Source organism: Lycium barbarum, chromosome 12, assembly GCF_019175385.1.
Source record: "Lycium barbarum isolate Lr01 chromosome 12, ASM1917538v2, whole genome shotgun sequence".
Taxonomy (NCBI): domain Eukaryota; kingdom Viridiplantae; phylum Streptophyta; class Magnoliopsida; order Solanales; family Solanaceae; genus Lycium; species Lycium barbarum.
Genome location: NC_083348.1, coordinates 68,194,252 through 68,210,297, shown reverse-complemented (window position 1 = coordinate 68,210,297; position 16,046 = coordinate 68,194,252). Strand labels below are relative to the sequence as shown.

At 36.3% G+C, this 16,046-nt stretch overlaps 3 protein-coding genes across 7 annotated transcripts; 2 read left to right on the top strand and 1 right to left on the bottom strand.

Annotated features, from left to right (window-relative positions):
• Window positions 1-770: 770 nt before the first annotated feature.
• Window positions 771-5,822, top strand: LOC132621986 (transcription termination factor MTERF9, chloroplastic). 4 transcript variants are annotated; one of them, XM_060336497.1, is made up of 2 exons: window positions 771-1,363; window positions 4,022-5,822. In XM_060336497.1, exons 1-2 carry the CDS (start codon window positions 1,024-1,026, stop codon window positions 4,123-4,125), a joined length of 444 nt encoding a protein of 147 aa, XP_060192480.1. In that variant the 5' UTR covers window positions 771-1,023; the 3' UTR covers window positions 4,126-5,822. The 4 variants fall into 4 exon arrangements, with proteins under 4 accessions (XP_060192480.1, XP_060192478.1, XP_060192479.1 ...); XM_060336495.1 differs by having other exon boundaries at window positions 780-2,487; XM_060336496.1 differs by having other exon boundaries at window positions 780-2,491.
• Window positions 5,823-8,774: 2,952 nt separating this feature from the next.
• Window positions 8,775-13,149, top strand: LOC132623803 (protein WVD2-like 7). Of its 2 annotated transcripts, none has more exons than XM_060338617.1 (9): window positions 8,775-9,055; window positions 9,353-9,760; window positions 10,505-10,870; window positions 11,120-11,178; window positions 11,280-11,354; window positions 11,860-11,962; window positions 12,060-12,122; window positions 12,278-12,388; window positions 12,676-13,149. In XM_060338617.1, exons 1-9 carry the CDS (start codon window positions 8,984-8,986, stop codon window positions 12,907-12,909), a joined length of 1,491 nt encoding a protein of 496 aa, XP_060194600.1. In that variant the 5' UTR covers window positions 8,775-8,983; the 3' UTR covers window positions 12,910-13,149. The 2 variants fall into 2 exon arrangements, with proteins under 2 accessions (XP_060194600.1, XP_060194601.1); XM_060338618.1 differs by having other exon boundaries at window positions 8,777-9,055; window positions 10,508-10,870.
• A 127-nt stretch (window positions 13,150-13,276) lies between these two features.
• Window positions 13,277-14,093, bottom strand: LOC132623804 (uncharacterized). The gene is made up of 2 exons (XM_060338619.1): window positions 13,881-14,093; window positions 13,277-13,751 (listed from the first exon to the last, which is right to left on the bottom strand). The coding sequence occupies exons 1-2, from the start codon at window positions 13,961-13,963 to the stop codon at window positions 13,475-13,477; spliced, it is 360 nt and encodes a 119-aa protein (XP_060194602.1). The 5' UTR covers window positions 13,964-14,093; the 3' UTR covers window positions 13,277-13,474.
• Between the last annotated feature and the right edge of the window lie 1,953 nt (window positions 14,094-16,046).

Sequence of the window (16,046 nt, the reverse complement as noted above, 5' to 3'; positions counted from 1 at the left end):
AAGATGATTTTCACTGAAGCACAAGTATCTGACTGCATTATGCACAAATGAAATCAGATTCTAACTACCTAGAAGAACAAAACATTCTACGTGCCGATAACTACTAAAGGATACAAGAAACCTAGATAAATGATAGAATTTGGAATATAAGATATTCATCATATTGATAATCCAAACTGAGAACAATACAGCAAAACTGTTTACTAAAGTTTCCACGAAAGAAAAATAATTATTAAAATGTTTTTTGATGATATAATAGAGCAAATCCCCGGAAATGCCGTTCAAACAAGTGGTTTTTTTCTGGAGAAACTATAAAAGGCTATTTGAGCAAAAGTAACATGTGGGAGTTGGGATTACAATATAGAGAGAGTAAATTTGCAATCAGAGATCTTGCTAACTTACGAGTAAAAGTCACTTTTTCTTTATCACTCTCATATAAGATAGTTGGCATCCTACGCCAAGGAGCCAGCATGTTTTCAACACAAGTAAATACATTCATAAGAAAAATGGAAAACTAAAGCTTAAATACATGTTAGTATTAAAAAGTTAAAAGACGCATTTTTAGAGTGGTACGACTGAAGTTGATTTAAAAGCAGTTAAACTTGTAAAAATATAGAAACTTTGGCTATGTCTGAAATAGGGGTCTTGAAATCAGCCATAAGCGGACTTTGCCCAGCTACAAAACAAAGAAATTGTACGAATTTTCCTTTAAAATCGAGGTTACACCTATGTTGTTGAAGGACATAACTTGTGAGATATTATGGTGTGAAAATATATAAGTGTGCCTTAAAGAAATACTTACTTACCTCGAGGACAAATATCAAAGACCAGCACAAAACAGGGACAGAAGTGCAAATTGCCCTGTAAAACCACAACATCGGGCAGCCGGTCCATTCATACATCGTCCCGTCTCCCGTTCGACTTTGCAGTAGTACGAGGAGTGGAGAGAACTGACAAGTATGCGAAGCTAACCAAAAATCTTTACACATTCCATTTTTTGCTCTATCTATCTTTGCCTTAATCATGAAAGCAACTAATTTCAATGCTTTTACTCAATTTCGTTTCCTATTATTCAATTCTTCTAAAGCCCTTGTTATCCCCTTAAACCCCACCAGATTCAGATTCCTCACCATATCTGCAGCTGCTGCTTTACCTTCTCTTCCTGAAACCCTACAAGAAGACCAAACAGAAGACCAAATAAAAGAACCCCTCAGTACTACTACTTCCAAACAACCAGCAGATTTGTTTAGGCAAATGGGTTGTACTGAAGATGACATTTCCAAGATTTTCCAACGCCGTCCATCTTTACAAAAAATGGACGTTAAAAACCTTCATTCAAAGCTCAAAATACTCACTGATTTAGGTATACCTTCATCTGACTTAACCAAAATCCTTAATTGTCGTCCTCGTTTCCTTAATTGTCGGATTAATCGTTGTTTAGATGAACGTCTTGAGTTTTTTCAATCTTTGTTTGGTACTAAAGAAGTTCTTCTTAAAGCCATTGTAAGAAACCCGTCTTTGCTTACTTATGATTTTCATAAACAGATTAAACCAACTGTTGCGTTTTATGAACAGTTGGGTCTTAGTAGAAGTGATTTAATTTCAATGCTATTAGCTAGACCAACTTTGATACCGAGAAGTTGTTTGGATGACGAAAAAATGGATTATGTAAGAAGAACCGGGGTCGTAAAGGGTACTAGGATGTATAAACATGTGATTACATTGTTTGCTATTTCGCGTTCGGAGACTATACGTGAAAAGGTGGCTAATTTGGAGAAACATGGTTTTACTGAAGATGAGGTTTTTAGGCTTTTCGGAAAGTCTCCTTTTTTGGTAACATTGTCTGTCGATAAGGTTCAGAGAAACATGACGTTTATATTGGGTACGATGAAGCTTTCTGCTAATTTGGTTCTTGATAACCCATGTTTGTTGTTCTTGAATTTGGAAACTGCTATAAAGCCGAGGTATTATTTAGGGCTAAAGATAGATGATATGGGTCTGGAACCTCGAGTGACCGGTCCTTCATTGTTAAGAGCAATGAGGATGACAGAAAAGCGGTTCATTAAGGCCTTTATAAATTGCCATCCGGAAGACGTGGCTAATGAATTGATGGAGTGTTATAGAAGCGTTAAATGTGTTAGAAGGTTGGCGGAATCCTCCAAGAAACATGAATGCAAAGGATTTCCCTTTTGAACATATGTTCCAACAGAGACATTCGATTCTATTTGTTATTGAATTCCTTCATTTTTCATTGAGAAAATGTAGATTATACCTGTATCATCGACTTGCTGGGGATGTTTGATTGTTGTTTTGAAGTATAGTCAATAAGAATGATATTCTGTTGTGCAAGATATTAGTTGGAGTAGAGCTGAAATTACCCAAAAAAGAAAAAAGAAAAAAAAGAAAAAAAGAAGAACTATTCGAAGCTTTCAGACTGCTGCAAATTGCCCACGTCTCACCAGATTTGCTCTTCACGCTCCTAAGTTTGTAGGTGTCTTTCTATTGATTTTCTCCTTCTATATGTTCCTTTTTTTCTAGTATTGAAATGAAATGAACTCAATAGAGAAGAAAGATAAAAAATTATATAACTGATTTGAACTAATTTGTGTTTGAGGTGTACTTGATTGATAAATTTATCTGTCTTTTTACTAATTTTGGGTCAATAATGTGGCTTTTTCCTTTTAAATAAGATTAATAAAGTTCATGTTTTTTCTGCGGATTAGCTGAGTTTACCATGTCTTTTCTTGGATTTTTAAGTACCCAGAATATAAAATTGTTGGGATCCGTCAACATTAAGCTTTGCTTATGGTGTAGAAGACTTCAAGTTCCTACTTTTCCTCAGCATCATTCTGATGGAGTTAACTGGTATTTTTCTAATTACAGCAATATTTTCTTTCAAAGGTAAATACTGTTGAAAGCACTTCATATCAGTTTGAGAGCTGAGTCTGCAGCCTGAAAGACCAATGAATTGGCGAACTGTCAAGAACTATATTAGCTGGTATTATCAGTTCATACCGGACAATCAAATAGATAATGATAATCCCTTAAAAAAAATTATTCATACAAGTGTTCTTACTGAAAGTGATGGTACCTAATATTTTGTAATCAAATAATTTGAGACCTGCTTTTTAATTGGAAGTTTATGCCAGCATCTAACTTGGCTAACCGAAACTTACTATAACATACGTTAGCTTCCACTTGAAAATAATTTACGCAAGAAATGGTTACTGGGGTTTTAAGGACAGTAATATTAACTCCATATCTCTGCTTTCTGTCAATCTAGTACACCTGTGAGCGGAGAGAATTACTGAAATGTCTTAGACGAATGCAATGTTACATATATATATATATTTTAGGTAAAGGTGACTTTCAATGGATATTATATTAAAATAAAACACTGATGATACTTCTCCTCGAGAAAGTAATTTTTGCTTTTTTTCTTTTTCTTTGGATGATTAGCACAAATTTTTATGGTGATTATGCTTGTATGAGGAGTTTATAGTACTTTGGAAAGTAAAAGATGGACATTGGAAAACTAATGTTGGTCTTTGGATTTCGAATTAAGGAGTAAGTTGTTTAACTCTCTTATGACTCAAACTTCAGGGAAAAAATTGGCGCTATTTGTTTACAAATGTATCCCATGGTAAATTACCACTTTACTTTTTTAAATTTGAATTTAGTAAGTCCCTTAAGTTGCACTCTTTTTCATATTATATGCCTAGGTTCGAGGCAAGTGGACCGTCGGGCCATCGTTGGTGTACTTTACTGAGAATTAAATTTTCTTCTGTTCTTGCCTGTTTCAAGTATAACCTGAAATACAAGACAGCTTTTTGGTTTAAAGTTGATCACTATGGCAATTCTCTGAACTGATGGAGCATTTCAAAAGCATTTCCTTTTTATGTAGTTGTGTTGCTATAGAAAGAACACAATGATAATGAAAAAAAAAATCATTATTAAATGGACCAAAGATGTCAGTTTGAGTGACCCTCTGTCCCTTTTTTGTTTATCATTGCAATGGAAGGTCTTAATGATATGCTGAAGACTGCCCAAACAAACAGCTGGATAAAGGGCTTCAACGTTTCTACCAGGTCTGGTGATAACTTGGAAATATCTCATCTACAGTAGGCAGACGACACTCTGATATTCTGTGATTCGGATATTGAACAATTGAAAATTCTGAGGGTAATATTTATTTTGTTCGAGGCTATTTCTGGGTTACACATCAATTGGAATCAGAGTTTCTTATATCCTGTTAATGAGGTAACAAATATAAATATGTTGGCTGGAATACTTGGAGGAAAAGTTGGTGAGCTTCCCACAATATACTTGGGTATGCCACTGGGGCAAAGAGCAAGTCCACGGAGCTATGGAATAGTGTCTTGGAAAAATGTGAAAAGAAGCTGGTGAATTGGAAGAGTCAATACCTCTCTTTGGGGGGTAGATTGACTTTAATAAATAGTGTGTTAGATGCTTTGCCAACTTATATGATGTCTATTTTCCAGTTCCTATAAGTGTAGTGAAAAGAATGGACGCTCTAAGAAGAAACTTCTTGTGGCAAGGCAACTGTGATTCTAAAAAATTCCATCTGGTTAAATGGAATGCACATACTGTTAGCAAGAAGGATGGGGGCTTGGGAATCAGAAATATGAAAATTCAGAATCACAATCTCATGATGAAGTGGCCGTGGAGATTTGTATCAAATGAACAGTCCTTGTGGAAAAGCGTTATCAGTCAGAAATATGGCATGGAGGGAAATTGGATGACAAAGCCAGTAGTCAGCCCATATGCTGTTAACGTTTGGAAATCAATCAGGAATCTTTGGCCAAAGTTCAAGAACAACTCTTATTTTAAAGTAGGAAATGGTGGGAGGATATCTTTCTGGGAAGACAATTGGTTAGGGCAAAGATCATTAAAGGAACTATTTCCAGATGTTTATAATTTGTGTCAGCAACAAAATTCAACTGTTGGAGAGGTATGGGACACCAAGGTTGGAGATTGAGCTACAGGAGATTGCTTAATGACCGGGAGATTGACAGTATAACCGGATTCTATCACACTTTGGAACAGGTCAAAGGTGTTTCCACATCTGAAGACTCTGTACTATGGTCAAGTAATAGCCAAGGTACTTACACTGTCAAAGGAGCTTACAGAGAATACAATGTCTCAAACAATCAGATTGACTGCTGGCCTTGGAAACTGATTTGGAAGGTCAAAATCCCCTATAAAGTAGCATGCTTTACTTGGCTACTAGCTAGAATGCTGTGCTAAGGATAATATAGCAAAAGGAATATAGATCTGTGTTCAGCATGCTTTCTATGTGGAGAGGAGGCAGAGACAATCAATCATCTTTTTTTACACTGCAAAACCACAAAGCTGTGGAGGATCTTCATCAACCTGAAAGGACTTATGTGGGTAATGCCTAGAAGTATTCTGGAGACTTTAGAGAATTGGAATAGCTACAGTAGCCTAGCTATTGAAAAGGAAAGATGGAAAATTGTCCCTGCTTGTATTTGGTGGACAGCGTGGAAGGAAAGGAATCAACGATGCTTTGAAGTCAAATGTAGCTCCGTCCAGAACTTGAAGATGAAGTGCTTAGTTTTGTTTTGTTTTCTTTTTGGTGTAAACATGAATATAAGGAAGATCATGAAACATTTGTAGATGTTATAGGAACCTTGTGAACGAAAGGAATAGGAGACTGATGTATAGCATTTTGTAATTACTTTGGACTGCATTAACTTGGTGCAGTTTTTTTTCTGGATATATAAAACAGTTGCTACCTTCTCAAAAAAGAAAATGTTGATACTGATTTGCCTCTTATTTAACACCTGGAAGCTGCTATGCTGCTCTTTTGGAAAATATTCTAGTATCTATTCTAATTTAGTCTCTAATGGTAGGTGTATTATACATATTCACTTCCAACTTTTAGAATCTGGAAGCTTGTTTACTAGGTGCTTCTGATATTGTAGAACTTGGGCTAACATGTAGTCCAGCTGTTGATAGTTAAGATCCCTCTGTTTGGATGGTCGTTACCCATGGTTTCATAATGTACAATATCGTATTGTATAGTATCGTATTGCACTGTACTGTACTGTATTGTATTAATGAATAGAACGTTTGGGTAGACTGTATTGTTTGTTGTGGTTTAAATTTTAATAACATTTTTATTGTTTGGTTTGACTGTATGTCTTGACCCTTAATTACAAACTAGTTTATATTTTATATTAATAAAATTAAGGTAAAGGATAAAATAGGAACTTTTAAAATATATGTAGGGGGTGGGTTGGGGGCGGTTGGGTGGGGTGGTGGAGTGTTGGTGGGGTGGGTGGTGGGTGGGTTTCTATTTTATAATGGGGAAATAAATAAGTAACCACGCAAAAATCACCAAATCTGTGGTCACAAAAATTGAGCGTTTTCATGGTTATATAACGAAATTAAGGAAAAAAAAAATGATAATGAACCATGGGAAACAACCATCCAAACAGGGGGGTAACTACATAAACATTTAGTTTTTACCATGGCTAGATGATTTATTAGTACTTCTGCTGTTTCATATTAGAAAGTTCATCATCCTGTTCTAATTTAGTGGGACTATTTCGTATAATAGCACGCAATGAAACTATGTGAGCTATCATTCAGTTACAAAGGTTAAGCTATTATCGGTGTAGCTTTATCTAGCCTTGAAGAATTCTTGTAATACTCAAATTTCTCTACTTCTTTTGTGCTTGTGGATCAGGTCTTATCTGGGAGGCGACATGTGGGGATCATGTCTGCCGAACCTATTGAAAATTACAGGGTGAGGTAATAAAAAAGCACGTACTCTTTTCTTGAATACGGAGTCTCATTTGCTTTTTTGGTCATTTCATCCATATGGTTCTTTCTAGGTTATTGTTTGATGACTGCATAAGACTGGCATTTTCTAGTGGAACTACCCCTACCATCTTGGGAGCAACAAGTCATTCTCATGCGAGATTACATCAAAACTCTAAAGAAACATGGATTTAGCGGGGATCCTCCCAGAAGAAAGTGATTATTAAATCACACCATGAATATGGTAATTGTGGGTGGATGCTTTACATTACTTATGGTTAGCAGACAATCTTCTCACGTGCGCAAAGTGGCGACAATGACCTGCCTCTGAACTGATCAGTGCTGTAAGTAAGGCCATGATGATGACTAGCTCCTTATATACTGTCATATGTGCAGTCGAGTTTGTGACATGTTATAAACAATGCGAATATGATATATCCAATGAAACTACAAAGGCCAAAAGTAGAATTCCAGTTGAAACAAAGGACGCAACGGAACTTGCAAAAAAAGTTGTTACAAAGACAAGTTTGATGTGACGATAGAGAGCAAAAATGAACATGGCAAGGAAGATATTATTCTCTCTTTGGTCATTAATTTTGTTTCCAAATTGTACTAAAACTTCTGAAATCTGTTACTGAGAAACAAGAAAGTGGATTAAAGAAGAGTTGAGAACGACTTTGGTGGTTGGTACGCATTCATTGCCTCTTTTTTACTTATCGAACACAAATTCTTTATGAAACCTCCATATCCAGCAATTTTAACAACCAATATTTGTTTAATTCAAAGCGAAGTAATACAACTGGAGCTTGACATATGCTTTCTTCCCTTTTTTTATACTTTCCGCTTGAAACTACAACATTGACCAACTAATAGTTGATCAGTCACTGCACTGTCTCGATTTATCAAAGCACAAAATTAGAATGTTGTTGGCATGTGAAAGAATAGCATTTAAACTGTACTAGTTGCTAATAATGGTGTTTGCTTGGGTCCAGCTCTTTGACATGGCTCTTTCACTCTTGGTAAATTTCAAATGGTTTCCTATGCTATAAGCTGCTACTCCTGTTTTTCACTTGAAAATATGACGTCATAACAACTGGTGGTTCAGCCAATTGCATCTGCTGTTGCAAGTCACATGAAAATTCTCCTGCCAAATTTCGCAAAAATAACTGTGTTATGTAAATAAGCACATTTAGGGAAGCAAAAAACAAATACTAATGAGCAACATAAAATTGATGTTTTTTGAAACACAAACAGCTATCCCATGTCCAATCACTTGCAAGAACATGTTTGAAAACAATCTTTCCCATCTTCTTGCAAGAGTACATACCGTCACGTTTTCTTTCACTTACTAAGACGTGCTAAGAAGCGGAATTAAGATTTGAAGCCAACTGAAGCCACGTTTTCTTTCACTTGCTCTGCAATACGAACCACATACTAAGACGTGCTAAGAAGCGGAATTAAGATTTGAAGCCAACTGAATTCTAAATTAATAATTTATGCAAGTGAATTTAAGATGAATACAACCCGTATAATATATAGCTCCGCCCACGCGAGCTCCTCTAATATGATTGATTAAAATCTACCTAAACACTACAAAAAAATCTACCTAAACATTCAAATCCAAGACTACTTTCTTGTCAAAACGTCACATAATGATTTGTTGTCCTCGACTCCTCGTACTATATTTGGACAAATGAAACAAGAAATATATCCGTTAGGATGTAACATTCTTGTGAGTGTGAACAACATAATCGAAAAATCATCTGCCACTAGCAATTTTTTCCAAAACAAAACTTTGAAGTATACTTTAGCTCAAATTGTGGGACCCACCTCTTCGACTGAAAAAGATCTAAACTTTTTGTAATGGTCAAGCAAGCAGAATTACTTTTTCCTTTTTCCTCTTAACTATCAGGGGCCTACACCTTTAAACAACGTTTCTCTTATACACTTTTACCATTTGAATTTCAAATTTAAATGGTCAGATCCATACAGAGAGAAAAGTGTGTGTGCATGAGAGAGAGAAATAGATTTACATGCCAACAATTATTATAAGGGAAAAAACAAGAAGTTAACAACAAAAACAGAACAATAATCCTAGTAAATTTTCTGGTAACATCCTAGTACTTCCAGGTTCCTCAGTTTGTTTTGTTGCAAACTGATTATTTCTTGTCGTATAATGGGAGATTCAGCTTGTCTTATGCGTGCCTTCTCTTACGCTTCTGCCTTACCATCCAATGAAGCTAAACAGGTAATATTACTCTCTTTCTACTCACCTAATGAGTGGACAAAACCAGGATTTTCATAGGAGAATTCAAAATATAAATAAGTAAATACACGAACAAGTACGGAGATTAAACATAATAAAAAAAAAAAAAAATTAACATTGTACATACGATGTACTCTAGTGAAAATACTGGCTCCACCCCGGCTTATTTTTACTGAGAATAATTTCACATATATGTCTCCTTCCACTTCCCTATTTCACTCCATGTTTTCTTGCTTTCTTTCTTTAAAGGGTTATTCTTTTTTCTTCTTGTACATTCAGGGAAACCACATGCATGCTCTAGGGGAGTCCGTTTCTTTTGGGAGATTTACAACAGAGTCATTGGCATGGGATAAATGGTCCACATTTTCTCACAAGCGCTATGTTGAGGAAGCAGAAAGGTATGCTCAGCCAGGTTCTGTTGCACAGAAGAAAGCTTTCTTTGAAGCTCATTACAAGAAAATTGCTGCCCAAAAGGCTGCTGCTTTGCTCGAGGAAGCCAATACCCAAGAAGAGGCCAATGAAGATATCACCAAAAATAGTCTTGCAGTGGATCCTAATGTCAATAGTTCCACGGAAGGAGTTGCAGATGTGAAGGAGACAGAAAATACCGCCCCTTTAACTCCCGTAGAAACAATTTCAGGATCAGAGCTTAGTGAAACATCTCATACAGAGAAACCTTTGCTGAAGGTAAATATGTTCTACACACCCCTATGGTTTTTACTTGAATTTCTGTTCTACATAGTACTCCCTTCCTTTCAATTTGTTTGTCTTAATTTCATTTTTAGTTTGTTTAGAAAAAATGTTACTTTCTATATTTAAACTCCTCACACTCAACATCCTACATGACATATTTCAGACCACATGATCCAAAGGACATTTTGTACATTATATATATATATATATATATATATATATATATATATATATATATCTTTTTTAACAAAATTCAAAAGTTTGCTTTATCTATTGGAATTTCCTGTCGAGTCAGACTAATACAAACAAATTGAAACGGAGGGAGAAGTATGTTATCATTGATGTTAGGATCAAGCTCCTCATGCCAAAAGTTACAGCAGATAGAAACTGTGCAACTTTTTGTTAACCAAACCCATCAAGCAAACAACATGTTCGACCATGACTTCCATGCGGCCCATCGTCTGGCCTCACCAAAGGCAGTATGTGGGCATTACCGAACAGTTACACTCCTTTATTAGAATGTGTCGAGACTTTTGTAGTCTGGTTAATAACTTGTATGGTGAGTCGTTAAGAACATCTAGTTTTAGAGAATCTTATAATTTTGCCTTAAAAAAGGCAAATCACTAACCTGAATGAAATGGATTCGAGTAGAGAGGATTAGATATAGTTTGATTAACTGATTGATTGATCTAATTTAATATGCTAGTGTGTGGAGACTGATTTTCTTCGTTGATTCAGCAGAGTTCCAGCTCTAAGCAAGACGATGATGTTACATCTGCGACAAGCAAGAAAAGATCAGCTTTTTCTTCATTCAAATCATCAGTTCACTCCATGAAGTCTAAAATTCCACCTTCACCATCTAGGCATAACATTCCTCGTCATGTCAATAAGGAAAACAATTTCACTCCAATCACAAAGAATCCCACATCAGTGTTTGCGAACGAAAAGAGATCATCCTCAAAATCTTTAAGCAAATTGATGAATTTCACCCCTGCCAAAGAGCCAGATAAGGTGCCTCCTCCCCCTCCTTCCCTCAAGAAAGAAAGTTCAAAGGTCGCTCCCAATGCCGCGAAGAAGTGCATTACTCCTCTCAAAACTCCTGTGGTACTTACTTTCATCTGCTTATTTATATCTCATTCATTAAATGCTAATCCTGCTAATAATTGTATTTAAGGTATTATATTAGCAGTGTAGTTTAACTTGTTATAGCAAGTAAGTTATCTTTTTATCAGGTTACTGATTAATGCTTATGAAAGAGATTTACTTGTAATTACCTTGTAATCTATTTTCCAAAGATAAACTCGTAAATATTATGCTGGACTTGGTTAAAATTTATTCATTTTTCACCTGCAGGCAAATTCAGATGGTGCAGCCAAACGTCCCATGACAACCCCATCTTCTGAAAATAGAAGGTATATATTTGTCATAGTAAAATGACAGTTTAAGCTTTGACTCCAAAAAAAATTCCATGGTAGCAACAACCATTAACTTGGTCACTTTTTCAAATTTACAGGATGGAAACACCAAGTCATCCGGCAGCTGCAGGAAGTCAAACAGCCGGCCCAAAATGGAATATCTTGTCAGCTGTGTAAGTATCTTCAAAATAATAACCTTGGATTTTAACTTTTATGGACAGTAGATTACTACATGTACATTAAGACAGCAACATCTTGGTAGAAAGGCATTGAGTTAACATGTAAAACTGCTAATATGACATTCCAGCAAACATAGACGAGCTTTACCTACAGGGTTCCTTTCATTTTAAATTCAATTTAGATGAAGGCTAACGTAAGCTAACATATAAAGAATATCTGATCTATATTAGAAATTTGAGTTAAGAAGCAGTTGATTCTACTGGTAGAATATAGTTCTATGTTCAGACAGGAAATCAAAACTACATAGTAAAATTATTGTCTTATGTGCATGGAATCGATACGTCAGTCAGGATCATAAAAATAAGAAATGGTGCATAAATCAATCATACACAAGGTGTGCCCTATATTGGCATGAATCCAAGTTGCACTATGCAGATTATAGGATTCTGTCATTTTGCTGTGCCACTGGATTTCTCTTACCTTAGTACTGTTCTTCAGTTGTTCCAAGTCTTTAACAGCCTGCCGTAACAAACTACAATCACCCTCTTTATCCACTCCATTTCTACTGAGGACAGAAGAAAGAGCTGCAAGAAGGAAACAGGTAAGGCCTTCTTTTTAATGTCTATTGGCATCTTCAAGAAGATTATCTCTTCATTTCTTAAGTCCAATCCCATCTTACACCTGTAATTACAATTCAGAAGCTTGAGGAGAAATTCAATGCAAAGGAGGTACAGAAAGTTCAGCTACAAACAAAACTAAAGGTTCTTCCTGAGCTTCCTTATTGGCTTGTCCAATTTTTCTGACTTTCTTTATTGTCTCTCCAACAACTTAACTCCTTAATGCCTTGACATGACATCTTCAATTGCAAGCAATAAGCAAATAAACTTGATAAGAAGGAATACCCTTTTGCTTGCAGGAGAAAGCTGAATTGGAGCTTAGGAAACTTCGACAAAGCTGTTGTTTCAGAGCTCGTCCCCTGCCTAAGTTCTACAAGGAAAGAGAAACAACAAAAAATCACCCAAAAAAGGTACTACCATGATTTCTTGCAACTCCAATCCAGTTATCCAGATATTCCTAATAAACCACTTTTGACCCCTTTGTCAAAATGTGTCGTGGACTCATGGTATATGGCCATGATGAGTTTTCATTATCAACTTATGGTTTTTTCATTTCTAATAGTCTAGTGTCAAAACAATGAACCGACTGATGATCATTTTTCTCCACAAGTACCTTCTTTTCCATACTTTGAATAGTTCTGGTTTGTCCATGCTCTCCCCTTGGGGGAAGTGGTTCATATGGTTTAGTTTGATGCAGACCCCATTAAAACGTCTTCTGTCACCAAAACGTGGAAGAAATTCCAGTAACAGCACAATGCAAGGCTTGATGTCGCAGCCAACTTCTACATATTCGACCAAGAATGGCTCTTACGAGAATTCAGGAAAGAACTGCCCAAAACATATAAACGTTCATACCTTGCCAACAGTACCGTCTAATGATCAGAACGCATCCCCAAATATACAACATCAATTTGGAGTCTCGCCCAATTGAATGTTCAGAGATTTATGATGTCTTCCATCATACTATCAAAGAGATGCAACTCGTAGATGTGTTGATTGTTGAAGCTATCTATACGCGAGAACCATTGTTACTTGTTCTATGAAGTTGAACCCTAAAGTTCAGGCTAGGTTTTCCACTGTGAGCATTGTTCCATATGGTATCTGCCTTTGTACATCATAAAGCAAAACTTTACAAAGTTTCAGGTTGACATTCAACAATTTATTAAACTTATATCGCAGCAAATAAGCCTTCCAAATTTGTCTTTATGAATTGCACTATGCATAACTACAACAATTTATTCAAATAAATATCAAACTTATATCGCAGTAAGTACAACAATTTATCTGCCAGTAACTAAATACATTCCAAGTCAATGGACTAAATCACATTTCTTCCATCAAACACCAATCTCCATCTTCTTTCCTTTCCCACACAACTCCCATGTTATAAAACTCTTTCTTTCGTCATCACAGTTATCTAGCTCCATAATTTCTACCGTAAGTAGCGAGCAATCGGCATCAAAACCTTATCAGCATCCTGGTAAAGTCCATTATCATCAAGAATCAAGATCCATGTAATCACCAGCCAAATGGTCCAATATGCTAGTAGCTGAGAACCCATAAAAGGTCAAGCCGGGCCTAGAAACAATGCCACAACCTCTCAGCTTTTGTGTCCCCTTGGCCTTGTCCTTAGCCTTTCCAGCAGGGTGTATATGACAACATGTGCATTTGGACCTGCTACACTTGCCTGTGAACTTGGAATGGTTCGTGGGCTTTGGTGACGCTTTTGTGAACAGCCCAGCCGTGGGAAGTGAATTCAACTTGTTAACGTACCTGCATAAGCAAATCCGGAATATAGAGTTAGTCCATCAATTCAGGATGATATGTGATGATCTTATTATATATTTCCATTTAAATCCTTTTAGTACTGTATGTATATATAGTTCGAGCTAAAAACAGTACCTGGAGTTGGGCGTGGGGTTCCAAGGGGAGGGTATGATGGGATAGGTCCGAACAAGACCATGTTGGCGACCCTCTCTCTTCATCCTTGGCTATGCTTTTGTGAACTCAGAGAGTTGATTGGATTAGGAAATTTGGAGTATGCTTGATATATTCTTGGGAAGCAAGGCAAGGGTGTATTCATTAGTCAACTTCTGCATATTGATTAATTGTCTTGTACGTGCTTTCCAAGTCTATAAGAAATATACAACCAACGACTACAGCTCATTTAGCACTATAAAAAATTATTCTTTTGACATCTTTTTTTTTTTTTATTAAGCACCGGGTGTCCGGGTCTCTTAGAGCCCCGACTAATCTCGGGGGTGCACAGGCCCTCGGTAAGGAGTTTCCCGCAAGTGCACCACGGTTAATTCAGGTTTTACCCAGTCCGATGACCCTCAGAAATTGTTTGCACCCAGTGGGATTCTTTTGACATCTTTACACAGATTTACTCTTCTTACTTCCTAATTACTCATTAAATTAAGCTTAAGCAGTTGCGAATTAGTGGACTTTAACTAGAGCTGGCAGATCCAAGATTCAAAGTTTACAGGCTTTTATAACAATCTCGAGTTAATATACAATAATAATTGTTTCACATTCAAATATTTAATTTATAAATATTTAGTAAATTTCTTAATACATATACATGGTCTAGACAAAAGTTATTGGATTTTCGTGAACTCACATGTTGTACAGTGGAACCGCCCCTGGATTGTACTTCCCAACCCCTTGCCCCCGTCCCCCCTCCCACCCCCACCCAAACTAAAAAACCTGTGAATCATTGTAGTATAATGTACAAATCAATTCACCTTACTTTCTTTTTTTGTGAAGACGGACCAAAAATAATATCTCTATATGTTGAGTTTGGAGTACAATAACAATATCATTTTTCTTTTGAATCTTAAAGATAAACTACATGCAAACCTGTAATAAACGAGTTAGTAACCTGAAAAATAAAATAGTTAACTTATTGAAACAATTTAAAATACAGTAATACATTGATAGTATCGCCATAGTATATATAAAAAATTATTTACTTATTAGTCATGTCACATGTGCATAAATTAATTAAATCTTTTTTTATAACCAATATATGTATGCTTGGCGTGCATAAGCATAAGCAATAGCAGTTCTTTCTCTTCCCCTATTTTTGTGTTCCACGCCAACATCCACGACCTAGTCTAGCTAGTAACACTAATAAGACAGACCCAATATCTTCAAGTGATATTATTCTTTCGATCTCACATGTTGTTTGAGTTCCAATGTACTTAATATCTACTCACACAACAATGAAAATCTTGCAAGGGGATTTGGAAGAGGAATCATATCCCAAGTATGATCTCAACCAAAATCTCGATACCCCTGCTGGGTTGAGTTTTCTATTCAGATTCACTACACATGATTTCAATACTTGCCAAATCTTAACAAAGATTTGTTGATACTGAAGTTAATTATGAGATTAAATACTTTAGGTCTGATTTCTCGTAATTTTGAACAATCTTTTTAGGTTGACTCGAGGTAGCTAAGGTGGCATGGGAAGGAAAGTGTAGTACGACAAAATGCTTATATAAGAGGTAAAACTAGTCCCTTTATCCTGTCACGCCTCGAATCATGGCCTGAGCGTAACACGGCACTCGGTGCCTTGCTGCATGTGACCGAGCGAACCACATGATTTGCTAAGTCTACATGGGACATGAACTAATGCGGAATATAAAGTAAACATGCATGAATTGCGAAAACATGGAGTTCAATAATCATAAGTCTGAAAATATTATTATTATTATATCATGAATGCGGAATTATGGTAATGTAGCCATTAAGGCCAACTCAACTGAACATGACAACTAACTAGTCTATGAAACCTTTGACACGAATCTGTCTGCTAAACTGTTCACCGGGACAAGGCCCTCGGCATACCTTAAATGTATAACTGACATAAATAGAAGTAAAGACACAACCCCGAATGAGATGGGGCTCACCAAAAGCTGATACGAGCAATGCCCTAACGAGCAAATCTGTTGTCCTGTCAATCAATACCTGCATCGTGAAATGCAGGCCCCCAGGCAATAGAAAGGGGACGTCAGCACATTGAATGTACTGGTATGTAAAGCAACTGAAAGAAATAACACG